The 21431-nt window shown below is 47.4% G+C and overlaps 1 protein-coding gene across 3 annotated transcripts in view; it reads left to right on the forward strand.

Annotated features, from left to right (window-relative positions):
* Positions 1-21431, forward strand: part of ZFAT (zinc finger and AT-hook domain containing) — a 146012-nt gene that overhangs the window by 77240 nt on the left and 47341 nt on the right. For all 3 annotated transcript variants that reach the window (XM_020893094.2, XM_070476962.1, XM_070476961.1), the window contains one exon: positions 10521-10609. In XM_020893094.2, coding sequence (XP_020748753.2) covers positions 10521-10609 — 89 coding nt within the window. The remainder of the gene's footprint in view (positions 1-10520; positions 10610-21431) is intronic.

The following is a 21431-nucleotide window of genomic DNA, read 5'->3' on the forward strand; positions in this document are numbered from 1 at the left end:
TGTTTGGCAACTTCTGAAGCAGGCTTTGAATCCTCAGGGAAGTGTGCTCACATAGGGCCTGGCTACCTTGATGAGGCGCCCAGCCTGTAGCCGTAGGGTTCCCGCTTCACTTTGAGCCACGCGTGCCTTCAGAGCTGGCCTGAAGGGGCTCGGTTTTCAATGCAGCTGTTGCATTGCGTAGGTTGTTCCAGAGAAGCCACGTTGGAGCAGATGGAGCTGGAGAGGCGTCAGTCTTGCCCGCCTCCACCTGGTACGGTGACCTCTCTGCGCCTCGGTTTCCTGCTAGTGAAGTGGGGATGGTTGCGCCTCCCCTTCTACTGGGTGTGACGGTGAGCTGTAAATGATGCCCTGCTCCTCGCCCAGGCCTCCTTCTTGCAGTCCCCCACTCAGTCTCCTTCCTGGTGCCTCCTCAGCCCCGATCTCCACACCGAGGACTCTTCTTTCTACAGCTGCCCCCTCAGCGGTCCTGTCTGCTGCATGGCCTTAAACACAATTTTAAAAAAGTTATTTTTCGCCGCGCGGGGTCTTCCTGTTAAGCACTTTCTCCAGTTGTACCGAGTGGGAGCTACTCTCTCGTTGCAACTCACAGGCTCTCGAGCTCGGGCTCAAGGGTTGTGGAGCTCAGGCTTGGTTGCTCCTTGACAGTTGGGGTCTTCCTGGACCAGGGATCAAACCCCTGTCCCTTGCACTGGCAGGCGGGTTCTTATCCATTGTACCATCAGGGAAGTCCTTGGATCTCTTTTAATGAAGTAAAAAGGAACTGAGTAATTATCCTCTCCTTTACCTGCTTGCGAATCTTAATTTTTCACATGTATTGGCTTCTTTAAAGTGATCTAGCCTTGTTTATTCATTCCTATTTCCCAAAGGAGCTCATTACTGTGCCTTAGAAGTGATAGACCAGAATGGGTGATGGTTTCAGTTAAAAAGATTTTCCAATCGATGTGTACAAAGGGAGAGATTGATTCATAAAGGGCCCGATTAAACCCTTTGCATGTAAGCCAACAGGTACCAGAACTTAATGCAGAAATCGTGCCAGTAACACATCTCCCCACTTTTGACTTTAAAGAGGGTCTGGACACATGTTATGTGGTCTAGAGGTTTGTATATCATTCTGCCTGCCCAGAACAGATGGGAAAGGTTCAGTGGTGCAGTGCCTTTATGTTATGTAATCAAACAGGAATTCTCTAATCATGAAATGAAAAGCTCTTTGAAGTTCAATGCTAATTCCTTTGGGTCCCCTTCTTCCCCCAATCCAACCTTCCCTCTTACACTGGAGATAAAGAAGTTTCCTGGTAAAATTTGCAAAGAGGAATTACCCAAGCTTCAAACACTCTTGTGTGTGTAGTAATTGGACAAGTGGAGAGTTGAATATGGAAATGAGGTCTGAGCGGAGGAAGTACCACTTTTCCCCATGATTCTTCAATTTATAATAAGAGATCCCATGGCTGCACATTGAAATATTCTTGGAGATTTAAGTCCGGAGTTTTTTCAAGGTCCTCTTTCCCCTGAAAAACACAGTCACTCTAGGGTAAAGTAGCCCCACTTATCTGTGTCCTCTTTACTTCAAAGAAGATGCACTCTAGAACAAGAAGTTAAAAGAAGATGGTACTTGAGCAGCCATTTGGGTAACTTAGCAAGTCCACTGACTAGGCTGCAGTGAGCCTGGCCTCTCCGAAGCATCCTTCTCCTGCTCTTCCTCTGACTTCCTGCTAGAGAGAAGGTCAAGGGTCACAGGTGGGAGTGGGGCAACAATGTGAACACAGTGGTCTTTTTCTGTGACTTGTCTTCACAGGCTGGGTCCTGGTGATGGGCAGGAGAGGGGAGGGCTGACTCCAGTATCCAGGACTCCCACTTCTCTGCACTCTGCCTGGGGCTGATGAAGCTCTTTTTCTGAGGTTTTTTATAAACCATAAGAGTAACTGAGCTCATACTCTAAAATGAACCACTGAGCTGACTGAACAGTTAGCTTAGACGAACACACAGATTTAACTGTTGAGTTAGGCTTGGTTACCTATAGTCTCACCTGGGCAGAGGAGACTCAGCTGCAAATACCTGGCGCAGCATCTCAAATTTAATCCAGGTCTGGTGCTGTGTTCTTCCCTGGTCTTGTATTGCGCTCTGCCTTCTGTTTCTCTTCCTGTCTAGTGCTGATCCTTTCCTCCTGGTATCAGAACCGATGTACTAATTACAGAGACTCATCCATCCCTCACTACGGTTGCTTCAAGTTCAGCTGCTAAAGCACAGAGACTTCTTCAACGGCCTTTTTATTGCTGTAGCTATTTCTGTTCTGAGTTGCCATTGGACAAATTACCGCAGATGCCAGAACTGGAAAGACGCGTTTCACTTTGCACAATGCCTGCTGCAATGCCTCCTGCAGGGTGCATTTCTCACTTGAGGCGGCTGACCCGTGAGTGCCAGGCTGTGTGGAGAGGCAGCGCGGCAGAGGCAGTGAGACCTTGGGCCCCAGAGGGCAGTCCCAGGTCGGAACCACTCCTGCCTGAGTGCCCTTGAGCAGGTGCCTCGTCATCCCTGTTTGTAACTTGGGGTCGATGACGATTCCTATGCGTGCGGGTGCATTCATTTCCCATGGCTGCCGTAACAGACCACCACACATGTAGTGGCTTCAAACAGGTTTACCGTGTGACAGCTCTGGAGGTTGGAAGTTTAAAATTGAGGTGTCAGCAGGACCGCTTTTCTTCTGGAGACCCCTGGAGAGAATCTGTTCCTTTAAGCTCTCTGGCCTCTAGAGGCTGCTTGCATCCCTTGGTTTGTGAGCCCCTCCTTCATCTCAGCCAGCACGTAGCTCTCACTCCCTCTCTCTCTGTGCTTCTGTCGCCACGTCTCCTCTGAGTCTGACTCCCCCCAACCCCCCAATAAGGACCCTCGTGGTTTCATTGGGCCCACCTGTATAATCCAGGATCATCCCCTAACTCAGGATTTTTAACTTGATCCCATCTACAAAATCCCTTCTGTGTATAAGGTGATGTTTACAGGCTCTGATCCACTTGCGAGTGCAGGAGAGGCAGGTTTGATTCCTGGGCGGGGAAGATCTGCTGGAGAAGGACATGGCAAGCCACTCCAGTATTCTTGCCTGGGAAATCCCATGGACAGAGGAGCCTGGCCAGCTACAGCCCACGGGGTGGCAAAAGTGTCAGACAGAAGTTAGCCACTAAGCAGTGATTCTGGGGGGAGGGCATGATTGCCTTGGCTCAGGGGGCTGTGGGGAGGTCGGCCGGGTCCCCACTCGCCGAGGCAGCCGATGCTCAGTGCTGGGTGTGTGCACCTGCTCTCGGTGATCACTATCCCCTCGTGCCCAGCCCCCACAGCACAGGGTGGGCCTGCACCCAGGGGGCACCTCCGCACAGGCAAATAGATCTTTGTGGTGCTTAGTCTGTATCACCTGTTTCATTTACGAAAGATCAAATTCCTTTTCTCTCAAATATTCCTTCACTAGGAAGGCACAGTGCAATAGTTAATATTTGAAGAGTATCAGTTTTTAAAAGGGTAAAGGCAGTTTTCTGGAAAATTTGCTTATGCAAAATACCACCTTTTTCAGTAAGACTGGATAAACAGTCATAGGAAGGCATTTTCGCTTTTATGCCTCCTGGTATTTTTACAGTTTATACAGATTTTCTTTTTTCTAAGTATTTTAGTGCTTCTTCAAGTTTAAGGTACACATGAAGGTTGATTTGGCAGGAATTGTTTAACTTAGCAGATATTTCAAACATGCTGCCTTAAAGCGTGTTTTCCATCTCTGTCTTTGTGTTCTGATGGAATCCAAATGCCAGAAGACAAGGAGACGGTTTTGTTTTCTTCTGACGGTTTAAGGTTTTTCTGCCATTCCATTCGTCCCTGGTTTTATATAGAGCTCTATTTAAAGTAACTAAGCAGCTGGAACCATCCTCCGGGAAGCTCATCAAGCCAGATGAGGGTGCAGTAAGAAACAAAGGAAGACAGCGGGTGTGTGTTTCTTTCCTTTTTTTTAAAGAATTTTTTCCAGTTTTACTGAAATACAGTCCACATGTAATGTTGTATTAGCTTAAGGTGTACAACATAATGGTTTGATATATGTATATATTATGACGTGACTCACAGTAAGTTTGTTTAACATCCATCACCTAGTTACTTGGGGGCAGTGTATGGTTTTCTTTTTTCCCTCCCATTATTACAACTTACGTTGTGGGAAACTTTTTCTTGCATATGAACTTTTCCTTCTTTTCGAATTAATTCCCTAGGACATATTTCCAGGAGCAGGAGGCCTCAGGAGGACTGTTCCACTTTGGTTCTTTAAATCATGCACCGCACTGCCAGCTTACTTTTCAAAAAATTATACCAGAAACATAACAGTGTTCCCCCTGAACTCTTTCATTTTTAGCATCGCATCTTATTAAACATGTTCGGTTTCTTAGTTCAGTGGATATCAAATATTATCATTTCATTATACTTTTTAGTGTTTTGATGACTCATGATATCAATCAGGTGACTTAGAGGAGGGGTCCCCAACCTCTGGGCCAGGGGCTGGTACCTCCTGTCAGATCATTAGATTAGAAATTAGGTTAGAAACAAAGTGCACAATGGATGTAGTGTGCTTGAATTATCCCGAAACCATCCCCCCATCCCCAATCCTTGGAAAAATTGTCTTCCACAGAATCAGTCCCTGGTGCCAAAAAGGTTGGGGACTGCTGAATCAGAGGATTTGATGGATTAAATGAGTAACATGTGTGAGGAATTTGTAACATTGACTGGTTCCTAGCACTGTGTGCAAACTTCTTTGTGGTCATTGAACTTCTTTTGATTAATTAAATTGGATTTAATCCTCTCTTGAGTGCGTTGTTTGTTCATGCCCTTTCTTCCGTGTTTACTTTGAGGAGTTTTGGTGTTTTCTTATTCTTGCACTCATGGATTCATTCAACAGCTGTATTTGCTGGGCCTCTTTTGGTTGCTGTTGACAGAAGCTCACTTGAGGTCATTGAAACAGAAAAAGGACATTTATTGTATCCCTCAGAGACTGTCCCTTGGACTGCAAGAAGGTGAAATCAGTCAATCCTAAAGGAAATCAGTCCTGAATATTTATTGGAGGGACTGATGCTGAAGATGAAGCTACAACACTTTGGCCACCTGATGTGAAGAACTGACTTATTTAGAAAAGCCCCTGATGCTGGGAAAGATTGAAGGCAGGAGGAGAAGGGGAGGACAGAGGATGAGATAGCTGGATGGCATCACCGACTGGATGGACATGAGTTTGAGCAAACTCCGGGAGTTGGTGATGGACAGGGAAGCCTGGTGTGCTGCAGTCCTTGGGGTCGAAGAGAGTTGGGCACGACTGAGCGACTGAACTGAACTGCAGAGACTTAGACGTGTGTGTGTTTAAGATTATTATTATTTTTTGATGTGGGCCGTTTCTACAGTCTTTATTGAATTTGTTACAGTACTGCTTCTGTTTTATGGTTTGGTTTTGGGGCACGTGGGGTCTTAGCTCCCTGGCCGGGGGTCGAACCCCCACCCCTGCATTGGAAGGTGAGGTCCTAGCTGCTAGCGCATCGGGAAGTCCTGGGCCCTGGTGTTTGGGTTTCTCCTCTGGACTGTTCTGCCTCCTCTTCCATGTCTGGGCACCGGCACCCTTCCGTCCTAGCTTGCCCGTCGCTTCCCCGCAGGGGCCTTCCCTGGTGGCCCAGCCCCACCCCGGCCCCCTCCTCCCCTGGCCTGCCACCCTGGGCTCTCCCTCCGCCGCCCACTGCGACTGGGCGCGGCCCCTTAGCTTCCCCAGGGGGGCGCGGGCTCCAGTCGGCTCCCGTCGGTGCTTCAGGCACAGGCCTGGTCTCGCCCCCGCCGTGTCCCCCAGGGAGAGCTCGTGAGATGGAGGCCTTCGTCCCTCAACCTCCGCTCCCCTCGGCCTCCTTGTCCTGATAGTCTGTCTGTCTCCCTTTGCAGTTGGTTTGTTCACTTGTTTCATCCACAGAGTGCACATCGAATGACGGACAGCTCCTGAGTTACCTGCTTTAGTCCCCACAGTTCAGGTTCTTGACTCCGTCGGCTCACTGTCCACTGCGGTCCCATCATCTGCAGCTGCGGGCGGGGGTTGGCGGGCGTGGGGAGGGGAGGGCGCGTGGCTGATCCTCCTCCGGCTGGGACGCTCCTGTCCCGGCACTGCGGGCACAAGGGCGTGGGATGAGATGTCCGCTCTCCCGTCCCCAAAGTGCAGCCACCCGCAAGGACACCACAGGAGCCAGGGACCAGTCAGAGACGACTCCATGAGCCACACCCCCCACCCCCCCCGACCCCGGAAATTAGGCATTTTGGATACAGAAACAGCTAATACCAGCAGCAACCAAAGAGAAAACACAGATTCCCCACCGTCATGACGCTAGAGGAGAAACAAGATAAATCAGTAAAACGGGTATATTACAACTGAGTTACGAAGATACCTCAAATATTGAGAAATGCAAGTAAGAATATGAAGTGGCTCAATTTCAATGTGAAAATGTTACAAAATGAGGGATGTCAAAAATGAATCAGTGAGATGAATCTTTTTTTCCCCTTTCCAATAATGTAGGTCACATTGTGCTTTTTTATTTTGCATTGGAGTATAGCTGATTAACAATGTTATATTAGTTTCCAGTGTATAGTAAAGTGATTCAGTTGTGCATATACACGTATCTATCCTCTTTCAAATTCTTTCCCCGTTGAGGTTATTATCGAGCAGAGGTCCCTGTGCTATACAGTAGGTCCTTGTTGGTTATCCATTTTAAATACGTGGATTCTTAGGTATGTGTGATCCAGGGCTTTGGGGTGCACGTCCAGACTCTACCACCAGCTGCTTCACAACCTGACAAGTTGCTCAGCTTCTTGTTCCTGGTTCCCCTTTCATAAGAGGGGTGTGCTGCCTGCATCCCAGGGCTCTGGTGGTGCTGGGTGAGATCAGACAGGCCTAGTCCTGGCACAGCTGTTGACGGCCAGCAGCTCAGCATGCAGAGCTTGCCAGGCGTGTTGTGTGAGAAAAATGAATGAAGTTTTTCTTTTTTTTTAAACCCACCTCCTTTTTCCTTTGTCATCATTTCTTTCTCTTCCCTGGCTGCTCTGGGACTCATACTGACACAGCCATTTGCTGTGCACCGCCCAGCCCTTTGAGGTCACTCTAACCTCAAGTAAATTCTGCGTTTCTAGCTGGCTCTCCCCATGATACCCAGGAGTCTCAATGGAAAGCAATCTGATAGTCTCAAATCATTGCTTTTTTGTGTTTAGTCATGTGTCTATATTGCATTATTTTAATTAGGCAACAAAAGATTCTGTCCAGTGCTCTCCCAGGCCTGTTTGGTGGGGGCGTCAGTTGTTGCTGGAAACATCTGTCATATTTATTGCTGGAGCTCTGTGCCTCGTAAGGGATGCTCTTAGGAGCTGCCTTCTCTCCTTGTCTCTTGCTGAATCCCGGGAATATATCCATAAAAGGCTGACTTTGGCTCTCCAACGAGGTGATTCCATTTATTCGTTTCAGGCATTAATCATTTTTAGCACTTTATCTCTTACTCTTTGATCCAGATGTATTAGTAATGAGTGAATGAAAATATTTATCAATGTGGAGAGTGGTTTTATCAGCTTTCCTCCCCACACTGTGCCGGTGGGGAACCCAGACACCATTCTGCTCAGGCTGCCTGGCACAAATAATGATTTTCTGGGTGAGTCATATGCCAGTGGGGAGGTGTGGTTCTCTGAGTTTAGGTAGGAGATGTGCAGCAATGGATGGCCTTCTGTTTGAAAAAGATGATACTGTGTTCAAGAGAAGGTGTTAATTGCTCTCTTGTTATTGTTCAGTTGCTAAGTCATATCTAACTCTTTGCCACCACTTGGACTGCAGCACACCAGGCTTCCTTGTCTTTCACCATCTCCTGGAGTTTTCTTAAACTCAAGTCCATGGAGTCGGTGATGCCATCCAACCATCTCATCCTCTGTCGTTCCCTTCTCCTCCTGCCTTCAATCTTTCTCAGCATCAGAGTCTTTTCCAATGAGTCAACTCTTTGCATCAGGTGGCCAAAGTATTGGAGCTTCAGCTTCAGCATCAGTCCTTCCCATGAATATTCAGGGGTGATTCCCTTTAGGATTGATGGACCTCTGTTAGAACAATGATATCTCTGCTTTTTTATATGCTGTCTAGGTTTGTCATAGCTTTTCTTCTAAGGAAATCACTCTCCAGTTATGACTGATTTGCCTTAAGCATGAAAAGGTTTTCCTCACACTTTGAACTTGCAGAATTCGTAGAATCTAGAGCGTGGGGGTCATTCACAGGTACAGTTGCAGTAGTCACATGTTTATGCTACTGTTTTCCTTTCCCTGCTCCTTTTGAAAGTACTATTCATGTGAGTTGTCCAAAATTTCCTTTTTGTTTCTTGCCCAGCTCAGTTTGGTAAAATGCACAGGCTAGTTCAGTGTGTGCCATGCATGCAGGTGCCAGGAGGGCCAGAATGAGTAAGACATGGTTCCTGCCTGTGGGTGGCTGATGGCAGGTGGCGATGATGCCACAGAGCCGGGGCAGAGTGTGTGGAGCGCTGGCTCCTCGCCTGCTTGTGCCAGAGACGTTGATCAGCTTGAGTTTGTGTTAAAGGGAAGAATGACCAGCTGCCAAGAGACAGTGCATCCCAGGCATGGAGAGTGTTAGCAGAGGCTCAGACACGACTGAAGTGACTTAGCAGTAGCAGTAGCAGCAAGAGTCTTAGGCCAAACAGGAAGTCAGAGAGAGGAGTCGGGAGGGGAGAGTCATTTCTGGGTCTGCGGACCTTCTGGGCCCAGGCCCTGGAACCTCAGCTTTGACCTGTCTTTGGAGTCGTTGAGGGTTTAGGCAGGAAGGGCTGTGGGCGTTTCTGTGTTAGATCGGAATGGAGGATGGGGCTTCAGAATGGATGGATGGATGGTGGAGGAGGGGAGAAGGGTGGGTGTTGGATGGGGGGTAAGGGAACTGGTTCAGAAGGCTTTTACCACTGCCCAGAAAACAAATGAATATGGTCTAAAACCAGTGCGGAGGTTTTAGAAGGAAAGGGATAGATAGAAAACTATTAGGAGTTGAAATCAGGTGCTGAAAAAATGAGGTGAGTGAAGCTGGGGTTGTGGTGACGTTGATGGAGGCTGCCAGGTCTCTAACTTGGGTGATGAGGTCAGTGATCACCTTGGAAGGTCGGAAGGGAAACCCATTTGATGGGTGAGACAGTGAGTCCAGATTAGAACGACTGTGAGTAGAAGATAGAGTTTGATATCAAAGGTTTACAAAAGAAGAAGGACGGGAGTGTGGCTGGGGCACTCGGACTTGAGTGTGTAAAGGGTGGAGATGGGAGATGGTGTCTCCAGCATGCGGAGAGTGATCAGAGAGGCACGGAGGGGCAGGAGGGGCGTGGAGTCAGAGGCGCAGAGGGTTCCCTGAGCACGGTCCGTCGGCAGAGCCTCGTGCAGTGGGACCTGTGAAAGATAAGGGCTGAAATGTGCCTTTGGTTTGGTGGGCTGGCATCGTTGGTCACTGGTCACCTTGGTGAGACAGGTTTTGGGGTGAGCTGGTGCCATCTTCCAGGGGGTGGGTTCACAAGCGAGTAGGAAGGGAGTGTGGAGGCCGCAGAGGGGGCAGCTGTTTCAGCCGGCTTGTGGCAGAAGGAGAGGTGGGAATGTCCCCAGAAGGGGCCAGTGTTCCTGAGGTGCCACATGCAGTGACCGTGGTCCTGGTCCCTGAGGAAAGCTCAGCGGCCACTAGGAGTTCATGACGAGCGATGCTGCCTTGAGAAGTAGGTCACCTTTATATCTGGGTGCGCATTGCTGTTTTTGCAAGCTGTTTTATTTTTCCTCATCGGGGGGTAAAAAATGTGCGTGCCGCATGTATCTGTCGATTTAACACGTGGGCTTGTTTATCGCATTGCTGAATGTTTACAAATTGCTGAAATATAAATCCTCTCAAAAGGCCAGTATTTCACATTTCTCTGTCGTTTTCTCTCTAGCATCCCCTCAATCTGCCTTTTATGCGCCTTCCGGAGTTGTTGCTCAGTCGCTCAGTTGTGTCTGACTCTTTGTGACCCCCCATGGGCTGTAGCCCGCCAGGCTCCTCTGTCCATGGAGTTTTCCCAGCAAGAATACTGGAGTGGGTTGCCGTTTCCTTCTCCAGGGGATCTGCCTGACCCAGAGATCAATCCCACGTCTGTTGCATGAGCAGGCAGATTCTTTACCACTGAGCCACCTGGGAAGCTCCCTGCCGGAGCTGGGAATTCCCAAACACAGATCTCTTCTTTGGCTGAAGGGCATTCTGCAGCTCCTCCTGGCTCTCAGGGTGGCGTCCCGGCTCCTAGGGAGACCCTGAGGCCCCTGGCGTCTGGCCCCCGATTCTCTGCCGGCCAAGGCCGAGGCTGCTGCCTTGTGCTTCCCTGCCGGTTCCCCTGAGGTCCTGGGCCCCCCACCCCCCGATGGCGTGGGGTGTCCCAGGGCCTTCATTCCTGCCCCAGGCACACGCAGGGGCTGTAGCCTGACCCCGCTCACCTCCTTCTGCTTCTCTTCAGGGAAGCAGTTCAAGTGCACGGTGTGTGACTACACGGCCGCCCAGAAACCACAGCTGCTACGGCACATGGAACAGCACGCCTCCTTCAAGGTAAGGGCGCCCGGCCGGCGGAGCGGACCTCCAGGTCGGAAGTGCGCCGCTTCTCAAAATAAGGACGGGAGAGCCCCCTTCCCCTCCCCTCCGGGCTGAGCCAGTGCACGTGGGGCCGGTCGCGTGACTGCAGGCCCGCTGCTTGTGCAAGCATAGCACTTCTCTGTACTTTGGAAGCCAAGTCCAGGAGGAGTGTTAGGAGGGTGCAGACTGGAGAAAAGGCGTGCTTTTGCTGTAGTAAGACGTGTAGAACAGGCTTTTGGACTCAGTGGGATTAGGAGAGGGTGGGATGATTTGAGAGAATAGCGCTGAAACATATACCTTACCATATGTAAAGTGGATAGCAAGTGTGAGTTTGATGTCTGACGGGATGCAGGGCATCCAGAGCTGGTGCTCTGTGACAGCCTGGAGGGACTGTCACAATATTGTAATTATCCTCAATTTAAAATAAATAAATAGATTTTAAAATATGAGTGTCTTAGGAAAACCTGTCGTGATTTAGAGCAAAGAGTATTTGTTTAAGGATGAGTGTGTGCACTGTCAGATCCTGAATTGCCCCGACGCGGCAGGTGTGATGATGCTGGGCTGGCCGGCGCTGGTGAGAGAGCTGGAGGCCCTGGCTCTCCTGATCTCTGCTGTTCTCTAGTGCCTCCAGCTGATGTTTCTTCTATGTGGATGGTAACTCCCCTGGACCATGGCTTATGGTGGGAACTGGCGGCAGGAGCTCCGGTCCCGTGAATTTGTTTCATAAAAAGTACTGCCCAGCACTCGGCAACTTGACCCTTAAAACCAGTGCTGCTATTGCTGGCGTGCACATGTGGAGATGGGAACACGATGCTCTGAGATGTTTCTTGAAATCATGTCCACCACTAAGTCCCGGTAGAATGTGGAAGGGACCGTGGGCGACCACACTTGGAGGTTGTATTTACTGAGCATCTCCTGTGTGCCTGCATTGTGCCAGGACCTTCACCTACCTCACTCTGATTCCACACAGTAGATGTCATTGCCCAGATTTGACACCTGAACAGCCTGCATCTCAGACAAATGACCCCCACGAGTCTTGACTCAACGCCCAGATCCACAGATTTCAGTTGCTGTTGTAATTGCGGCCAGCCTGTGTCATCACCCCTTCCGAGGTGATGCTCCCCGTCGACAAGCTCATCTGATGCTCAGAACAGCCTCGGGGTGAAGTCACAGGAAGCCCATGGTCACTCCTCTTGTCGTTAAGAAGCCGGGTGGCTCGGGGTGAGATGAGGGCTCTGGTGATTTAACTGTCCAGGAGGTGAGGGAGCCGGAACTGGGGCTTGGCCTCCAGGGTCCCTCACCAGATCTCAGCCCCTGGCCATCGGCAGAGAGGGGCCAGTTGGGGCATCTGAGGCTGCTGTGCCTGTTGATTCTGTAGCTGCTTTAACATCTGTACTGAACACAGGTTTCTTAGGTGGGACCCACGTGTCACCCAGTGGTTGTGAAACGTCTCAGTCGGGATGTTCTGTGTTTGTGTATATTGTACGTAGTGAAAGTTCAGGGCTTTATGTCCATTCTGCATCTCTTAGACGTGTTTCTTTGAGGAGGGACTCCGGATTTCCCTAGACTGGTGCAGTGACAGGACTAGAGGATGAATGTCAGGGCAACTTTCACTTCACAGACGAGAGATGTAGACCCGGGGAGGCTGATTTCTGTCTTTGCTGTTCCAGAGTCGGAGCTAGACTTCTAATCCGTTCCTCGGTCTCAGCGTGGAACATCTTCCCTTCCTAACCAGACTTGGCTGGAAGGCTCTCTGCCCCGAAATCCTTGTGGATTTATTCCTCAGAGCTTTACGTCTCTGGTTTGTGTGCAGAAGAAGTGCATTTGGGGGTGGTTTAATTGCAGGCGTGTGTAGTCTCCATCACACAGCTGCCCTGGGGGGCTTTGGGAGCCCCACTAAGCTGGACCCCACGTCATGGCCGGTTTCCCGTGGGCTCCCTGTGGATGTAGGCGTAACCCCTGGCTGAGCGGTGCCCCTGCTGGGGATGAGGTTCAGTCTGAGTGAGAACCAGTGAGTCAGTCCTGGGCTCCTCCCTTCCTTCAGGTCTGGGTGCTCTTGTAGACATGTGTGTAAATCATGCTTCTCAATTGCCTAGGGCCAGCGAGACAAAATGACGCTGATGCCTGCTGGCCGCCCTCATCACAACAGTAATTGTCCTTTTCCTTTCCTTTCGGTCCATTAGTTTTCCATTATGTTGTTACAAATTACTTCCATCTTCGTAACTTAAACAGCACAAGTTCATTCTCTTAGGGCCGCCATGATTCAGAATTCCAGCATGGGCCACACTGGGCCAGCGTCCACGTGACATGCTCTTCCTTCCTTGCTCTCTGGTTCCTGCAGGCTGTCCGAAGGCTCGTGGCCCCTTTGTCTGTCTTCAAAGCCAGTGGCCATCCTCATCCTTCTCCTCCTCTGATTCTCTTCTGCCCCCCTCTTCCAGCTCGTGTGGGCCCTTGTGACTACAGTGCACGCACTTAGATAACCCAGGACAGTGTTATCTTAAAGTCAGAGGATCAGTAACATTAGTTCTACCTGGAGTCTTAATTCCTTTTTGCCTCATACATACGGTTCTGGAGATTAGGACATGGTCCTCTTTGTGCTTAGTCACTCAGTCATGTCCGACTCTTTGGGACCCCATGGACCATAGCTTGCCAGGCTCCTCTGTCCATGGCATTCTCCAGGCAAGAACACTGGAGTGGGTAGCCATTTGCTTCTCCAGAGGATCTCTCCAACACAAGGTGGAACCTGGGTCTCCTGCCTTAAAAGCAGTCATCTTCAGGGAGGGTGTTTTTCTTCCCCTGAATTCCCCTCCTCTTTTTCCTTCCTCTCACATCTACTCTGTGGTAGAAAATTTTCATGCATGCTATTAAAACACAGTATGCATCTCCCACGTTCCCTTTTCCTGCCCTCAGTAAGTATGATAAAGAAGTCAAGCCTTGGTGTTTTCCCATCCCAAGATGAGACTTCCAGTCTTAGAGCAGCATTGCTCATCCGTTGCAGTGGGCTTGCTAGAGGAAACCAGTTTACCTCTCTAGACCTGGATGTGTGGTTTTCAATATATAATTTGTGTCAGGAAACACGGTAATAAGGGCAGACTCCTATTTCACCTTTTAAAATTACATGATATAATTTATATATTTTTTAAGAATGAAATTAAAATGTGTTCACTAAATAAGATTTGGAAAATGCTTTCTGATCCTTTTCCCTGGAGGAATCTTTGGTGATATTTTTAGACACAATTGAGCATTTAGACACCATAAATGAGCATTTTATTTTTTTGATGGGGATTAACATGTCAGCTTTATCAGTGATAAAGCTCTATTGGAGAATGTGGCTTAGATGAGTGGCCAGATGGTTTGCTAAGAATACCCCACTCCTGAGTTAGAGTAGTCTCAACAGCTAGAGGCTAGACTGGGGCACCTGCATGCTTTAGGCGTCATACATATTACCTTGGCTTTTTAATTAAAAACTTTTTTTTTAAAATTTTTGGTTGTGTTAGTTCTGCGTGGGCTTTCTCTAGTCGTGGTGTGTGAGCGTCTCGCTGGGGGAGCGTCTCTTACTGCAGAGCACAGGCTCTGTAGCTCGGGCTGCATAGTTGTGGCACACGGCGTAGTTGCCCCGCGGGATGTACACTCTTAGTGGAGGATCAGAGATCGAACCCCCGTTCCCTTTATTGGCAGGTAGATTCCTAACCACTGTACCACCAGTCCGGTATTGCCCTTTTTTAAAAAAAATTCTCATTTCATAGGCCTTTTCTCATTATATGAAAATTCATTTATTAACTACTTTTAATGGCTGCATAAGGATGAGACTCATAGTTTTAATTAAACATTCCCCTCATAACTGCACAGTTTGGTCATTCCCAGTTCTTGCTATTGTAAGTAGCCTGATAGTGGACATCATCCCCAAAGCATTTCCACATCACCTTAAATTCCACAGACTGTGAAACACTGGGCGAAGCCCGCCAAGCCACTGAGGATTCACAAACAGTGAAGGTGTTGTATGTGCTTCTTGCAGCTGTAAATAAAGTGCATTCCCCAGGGTGGAGCTGACACCTAACCTTAAAGAGATGCCAGGGAAGATGCTCAGACGAGAGGAACCAGTGCCGAGCAAGGAGTCTCTAAACAGACACAGACTTGTTCTGGCATCCGGGAAGCTCTCTGCTGCTTACACATAAACAAGCCACACACTGTGCTGTAAGCCGCATGATCAACAGGCAGACTCACTTGTGGAGTTTTGTCCGTTAGGCTCAGATGAACCCGTGACTCTGCTGATAGAAATGTTCTCAGTTGTAGGGCTGGTGGATACCACGCCAGTCTCCCTGCACTTTAATAGTAAAGAGTGACTTTATTTAATTTAAAAGCATTTTGAAATAATTTTAGTCTGATCATAGTTTCAACTTATGTTTGCAAATCACTCATTCTAAATCTTTTCCAGATGTTGTTTTCCTTTTATGTAATTTTAAGACATTGGTGTTATTTTACTTTTGTTGTTGTTTTTGGCCTTGTTTATATTGTTGTTTAGGCAGAGGAGGATCAACATCTGGATGCCATTGCTTACTAACTAGGCTACCTTCTGGGATTCTGATCTTTCTCCCTTTTGGGCCACAGTCTCCTTATTTGGAAATTGCGAACAAACAATGATACCATTATTTCAGGGGCTGCTTTAAGAAGGAGGGGTTGACTTGAGGGAGCAGATTAGAAGGAAAGTGCCCCCAGCGGTTGGGGCAGACTCCGACCACTAGCCCTGTGCAGGCCAGCCTGAGGGAGGAGGTGCTGGGAGGATCTCAGACTTGCTCTCTTAGAACAGGATCGGGGGTGGGGCAGCTTTGGCCTCGGCCACCTTTCCCATCGGACTAGTTCTTCTCTTTCAGTAAGCCTGGAGGCCAGCCCAGCATCCTCGACTCCATCCCAGTCCCGTGTGCTTCTGACGCAGGGACTCCACGAGTCCAAACTGCCAGCCGCTGTGCTGGGTTTCGAACTGTGAAGGAAAGGACCTGTCTGGGTTTTCATATAAAGTGTATTCCTGTGCATGGCATAGAGCTGGATCTTGTTAGTGCCCGTGTGTGTGTCCGCATGCCTGTACACACCCCGTCTGACAATCACTGCTCTTTAATTTAGTACTCAGTCCATTTGCATTTAATGTAATTTTTGACATGACTCATTGGGAAGTTAACGTTGATTTTCTCTGTCACGTCCATTCTTCGATCCTCTTGTCTTCTCTTCTGGCTTCTTTCGGGTGAATTAGGTGTTTTTCCGGTATTCCATTTTATCTCTCTATTGACTTTTTCATCTGAGAGTTGAAATTTTCTTTTTCAGGTAAACTTTTTAGGACAGATGTAGAATTTCAGAAAAATCGTTAATACGGGGAGTTTCCATATTCCACGTACCCAGTTTCTCCGATTGTTAGCATCTGACGTTTATATATCACATTCGCTGCATGTCATTATTAGCTAAAGTCCATATTTTATTCAGATTTCCCTAGATTCTACCTGATGTCCTTTTTCTGTTCCAGGAGCCTATTAGGATACTATATTATGTTTAGTCATGATGTCTAGGCTGCTTTTGGATGGGACAGTGTCTCAGACTTTCCCCAGTTTTTTGATGGCCTTGGCAGTTTTGAGGAGTGTACCGGAGAAGTCAATGGCACCCCTCTCCAGTACTCTTGCCTGGAAAATCCCATGGACGGAGGAGCCTGGTAGGCTGCAGTCCATTGGGTTGCTAAGAGTCGGACACGACTAAGCGACTTCACTTTCACTTTTCACTTCCATGCATTGGAGAAGGAAATGGCAACCCACTCCAGTGTTCTTGCCTGGAGAATCCCAGGGATGGGGGAGCCTGGTGGGCTGCCGTTTATGGGGTCGCACAGAGTCGGACACGACTGAAGAGACTTAGCAGCTGCAGCAGCAGTGAATGGTACTTAGTCGTGTCCAGCTCTTTGCGACCCCATGGACTATACAGTCCATGGAATTCTCCAGGCCAGAATATTGGAGTGGGTAGCCTTTCCCATTTCCAGGGGATCTTCCCCACTCAGAGATCAAACCCAGGTCTCCCGCATTGCAGGCAGATTCTTTACCAGCTGAGCCACAAGGGAACCCAAGAATACTGGAGTGGGTAGCCTATCCCTTCTCTAGCAGATCTTCCCGACCCAGGAATCGAATTGGGGTCTCCTGCATTGCAGGCAGATTCTTTAACAGTTGAGCTACCAGGGAAGCCCTTGGAGTACTGATGAGGTATTTTATAGCATATTTCTCAACTAGGATTTGTTTACTTTTTAGATATACTTTTTTTAAAATTTAGTTTCTGTTGTTTTTTTTCTTTTTTAGTCACTGCTGTAGACATTACACTATGTATATGTATTCTAACACTGTTCTAACTAACTGTAGATATGCTATTTCATAAACAATGGAAACACTATGAATCATAATTTGTATTACTCCCTCCTACCCTTTGGGTTCTTATTGTCATATATATCATTTCTCTTTGTGTTCTAAACTCCTCAATATAGTATTATTTTTTTCTTTAAAGGGCATTTAAAAATACATATGAAAAATAATCTTAAAAATTTCTTTTTTGTTTACTTCCATATTTAGCCTTTCTGGTGTCCTTTATTTTTTCCTGTAAGCCTAGCTTCCATGTGATAAATTCTCCTTCAATTTTTTTTAGCATTTGTTATATGCTGGTTTGCTGGAGTTTAATTATTTTAGCTTGTGTCTGTTTGGAAATTCTTTGTCTTCATTTCTGGAGGACTGTGTTGATGACTGTGGATTTCTAGGGGGACTTCACTCTAAAGGTATTGTTCCATTACATCTTGTCCTTCATTATTTTGGAGCCTTATCATTTCCTCTTATATGTAATGGCCTTTTCCTCTCTGACTAATTTAAGATTTTTTTTCTCTTTGTTTTTTCATTGTTTTAATGTCATTAATTAAGCTTAGGTGTGGTTTCCTAGTGTTTGCCTTCCTAACATTTTAAATCTGTTGATGTCACATGTGAGGTTCTGGCCTTTCTCAGCCGTGATCTCTTTAAACACTGCTTCTGCCTCATTTGTCTTCTCTTTCTTCCCCATAGGACTGTAGTACCTCCTGTATTGACCTGTGTGATATCTCACAGCATTCAGATGATTTCTTCCTTTCTGTCTCTAATTCTTATCTCTCTTTGTGTTTCAGTTTATGTGATTTGTATTAATCTTTAAGTTTACTTACTCTTTCTCTGATATGTCAGTTCTGCTGTTTAGATGTTAAAATGAATTATTCATTTCCGGGTTTCTTTGATTTATAGCATTTACATTTAGTTCTTTTTCCCCTGCTAAAACGTACGTATCGTTTGTTCACACATGTTTTCCATTAGACTCTTGAACATTTTTATCATCGTTATTTAAATATTTCTGTCTAGTAATTTCAATATCTGAGCAATCTCTGCCTAGGTTTCTGTTGATTTTTTTCCTTGAATTGAGTTACATTTTCTTCTCTGTACATCTCATAATGTTTACTTGGATACCTGATGTTACGCGTGGAAGAACAGTAGAGACTGATGGCCATGGAAAAGTAGATCCCTCTCTGCATCAGGCTATCGCAGTGGGGACCGCACAGGGGATAGCAGGCCTGACGCTGTCCTTTCAAAGCTGTGATTGCGAGCGTGGCCCTTGGTTGGTGCGTGGTTGCTGGGGCGGTCCTGCGTCTCTTTGGCTTTCTGCTCCCTGGGAGCTCTTTCCCATCTCTGCCCAGCCTCAGGAGAGCATGCAGTGTTCCTGCCGAAGGCTCCATGCCCCTGATGAGGGTGGTGGTGGGCTTCTTTCCCCTGTCCTGCGTCAGCCCAGGAGTCCTTGCTGCCTTTTCTGTGCACCCAACGTGTGCCAGGGCAGGCAGTGTTGGGGTGAAGCCAGGCCTGTGTCTGACGCCAGGCTCATGGGTTTGGGGAGAGCCATCTGTGTGTAAAAAGCAAGTACATTATCTACTGCCAGACAGTTATGTGCTAAGCTCTGTGGGAACCCAAAAGAGCAGCTAACTGTTCCAACTCTGTCATTTTTTAGAAGCTATATTGTAATTGAGTTAATAGAGTATTATGTTATCATGTAAAACCTATAGTGGTTGAAACCTATAGCAACCGAAAAGTTATAGTTGACCAATGTCCACAAATCAAAGGGAATTAGTGTAATCCCTGGTTCTATTTCTGACAATGAACTTGGTTCCAGAGGCGTTCATTCACAATGTGTCCATAGGAGGCTGAGTCAAGGCATGCATATAGAAGATGCCAGCCAGCTGAGCTCATAGGATGGGCAAGGGGCTTAAATGCTGAACTGAGCAGAGGGGGTGTTTGGACGAAGTCAGCCAGGATGCAGTTGTGTAACTAAATCACTCCTAGCTTCCAGTCTAAACTTAGTAAACAAGGGAGTGGAAGTACACAAATGATCTCAAAGAAGCAGAGTGTTGAGAACCACACTTTCGTGAACAATTCAAGTTAATACTCAGTCTGAGATCCTCAGTATCCCCAGCATGCTGAGTCACCTGGTGCTGCTTGTAGCAAGCATTGTGGCTTTATTTCTGCTATGACTTCTGTCACCCAGGAGATGGTTTCGTGCTTCCATCAGAAACCTCGGTCACAGGGAAGTGGTGGTCCTGTGGCTAACATTCCATGCTCCCAATGGAGGGGACCTGGGTTCGACCCCTGGTCAGGAAACTAGATTCCGCATGCTACAACTAAGGCGCGGTGCCACCAAATAAATAAATATAAAAAAATAAGCTTCCACCACAGTGTTGAATGTTTAAGTATCTTGTGTCAGAATAAACAAGACAGATGGACTGATCCCTTTTATAATAACCATCTGCTGGGCATTACAACAGGTGTGTCAGTATTTACCTTATTTTGCCTTCAAAGACACTATGATGTAGGTATTAATCTTCCCATTTTACAGATGAGGAAACAGGCCCAGAGCCCAGTTAAGTAATGTACTCAGAAATAACATAGTTGTTGAATAGTGGAGCTGGGATGTGGAGCTGTATCTCTTCGTAGACAAAGCTACCCTCGTCCACCACCCTCCACTTTCTCACTCTCAAGCCAAGTGGAGGGACATTTTGACCCCCTTACCCCTCACTGCTTTGATTGTGTAAGCCTGCAGTTAGATGTTTAGCTATCAAAACTCAAGCAAATCTTTATATAAAATGCTGACTGAGTATAAACTTAGCAGCTGTAGCATTTCCTAAGTTCAGTGGAAATTACTGAACCATGGTACAAAGAGAGTAAGAAGTCAAGTGGAGGGTTGTTGTTAGTAGTGTTTATTTTGCTTTTCAGTTCTTAATTTCCACAAAAGTGAAGAATCTGAGATTATTTCCCTTTTTTCCTTTAGGTGTGTGTGTGTGTGTGTGTGTGTGTGTGTGTAGGAGGAAGGGTCATGGTGGGGAGCATGGGGTCAGAGGGGGCCATTTATTTATTTTGAACTGAAACATCTCTGCTCAAAACCTGTTACACCATCTTCAGCTTCCTTGTATTTTAGATTTTTAAAAACACTTTGGGGGATAAAAAAAGGGAAATTGGATTGTTTTATGTTAAATTAAAATCCTGTCTGTCTAATAGTATGCAGTATATTCTCGGGAAATATTGCATTTTGACAGCATAAGTGATTACCAAAAAAAATCAATAACTGGAGAACGCTGAAGAGTCTTCTGAGCTCTTGCATGGAAAGCAATTAGTGTGGATTGATTTACTGTTATTTATCGTGATGAGATAATTGCCTAATGTAAAGCCATTTTGGACCTTGTGGTACCCCATGGCTTTAAAACATTTATTCTTTTAAATTGTTTAATTTGTCTCTGGCCTGCTTTGTGCTTGGTGAATAGTGTGAAGACCTGGCTTTTTCCTCTGGACCCTTGGTCCCAGGCTTGGTTTTGTTTCCCGGTTGAGGTTGGCCCAGCTCAGTGCAGTCCCAACCTTGTGCTCTCAGGCTTACAGTCCTCAAAAGACACGGCCAAAAAAAAAGGAAAAGAAGAAAAATCGCAGCTCTCTTCGCTTCTGCATAGATGGGCAGCTTTGACTGAGGGCTCAGAGCATGTGTGGCTGGCGGGACAAGGAGAAGGAGGTGGTGCTCTCGTTCACATCGGCAGCATCCCTTCAAAAGCTTTGGCACAAACCTTTTTTTTTTTTTTTATGAAAAAAATTTTTTGGCCACACCCTGTAGCACATGGGATCTAGTTCCCCCACCAGGGCTTGAGCCCTCCTGCAGTGGAAGCACAGAGTCTTAATCACTGCCGTGCGTGCATGCTAAGTTGGTTCAGTCATGTCTGACTCTTTGCAACCCTATGGACTGTAGCCCACCAGGCTACAGTCCTCTGCCCATGGCATTCTCCAGGCAAGAATAATGGAATGGGTTTCTGTGCCCTCCTCCAGGGGATCTTCCCAACCCACGTATCGAACCCACATCTCTTATGTCTCCTGCATTGGCAGGTGGGTTCTTTACCACTGGTGCCACCTGGGAAGCCCAACCCTTGGACCGTCGGAATTTCTGGCACAAACCTCTTTAAAGGGTTGACCGTCAGGAACGTGAGTCCATGGATGTCCTCTTGTCCCCAGCCCTCCTTGGGATGCAGGTCCTTTCCTTTCTGGAGTGTATCTCTTTGCTTCTGCCTCTGTGTCCCTTTTTCCCTTGTCTGTCCCCTGTGATCGTCTCTGCATCCTTAGGCTCTTTGTGTGTGTAGGGTTGGGGGTTAGTGTATCAGTCCCTACGCTTGGTTCTATGTCTGTGTAGTTCACATCTGCCTCTGAACTCAGGCTGAGGAGGAGGCGAGGGAGCCAGGATTCTGGATACA

The sequence above is a fragment of the Odocoileus virginianus genome, chromosome 15, assembly GCF_023699985.2.
Source record: "Odocoileus virginianus isolate 20LAN1187 ecotype Illinois chromosome 15, Ovbor_1.2, whole genome shotgun sequence".
NCBI classification, from domain to species: Eukaryota; Metazoa; Chordata; class Mammalia; order Artiodactyla; family Cervidae; genus Odocoileus; species Odocoileus virginianus.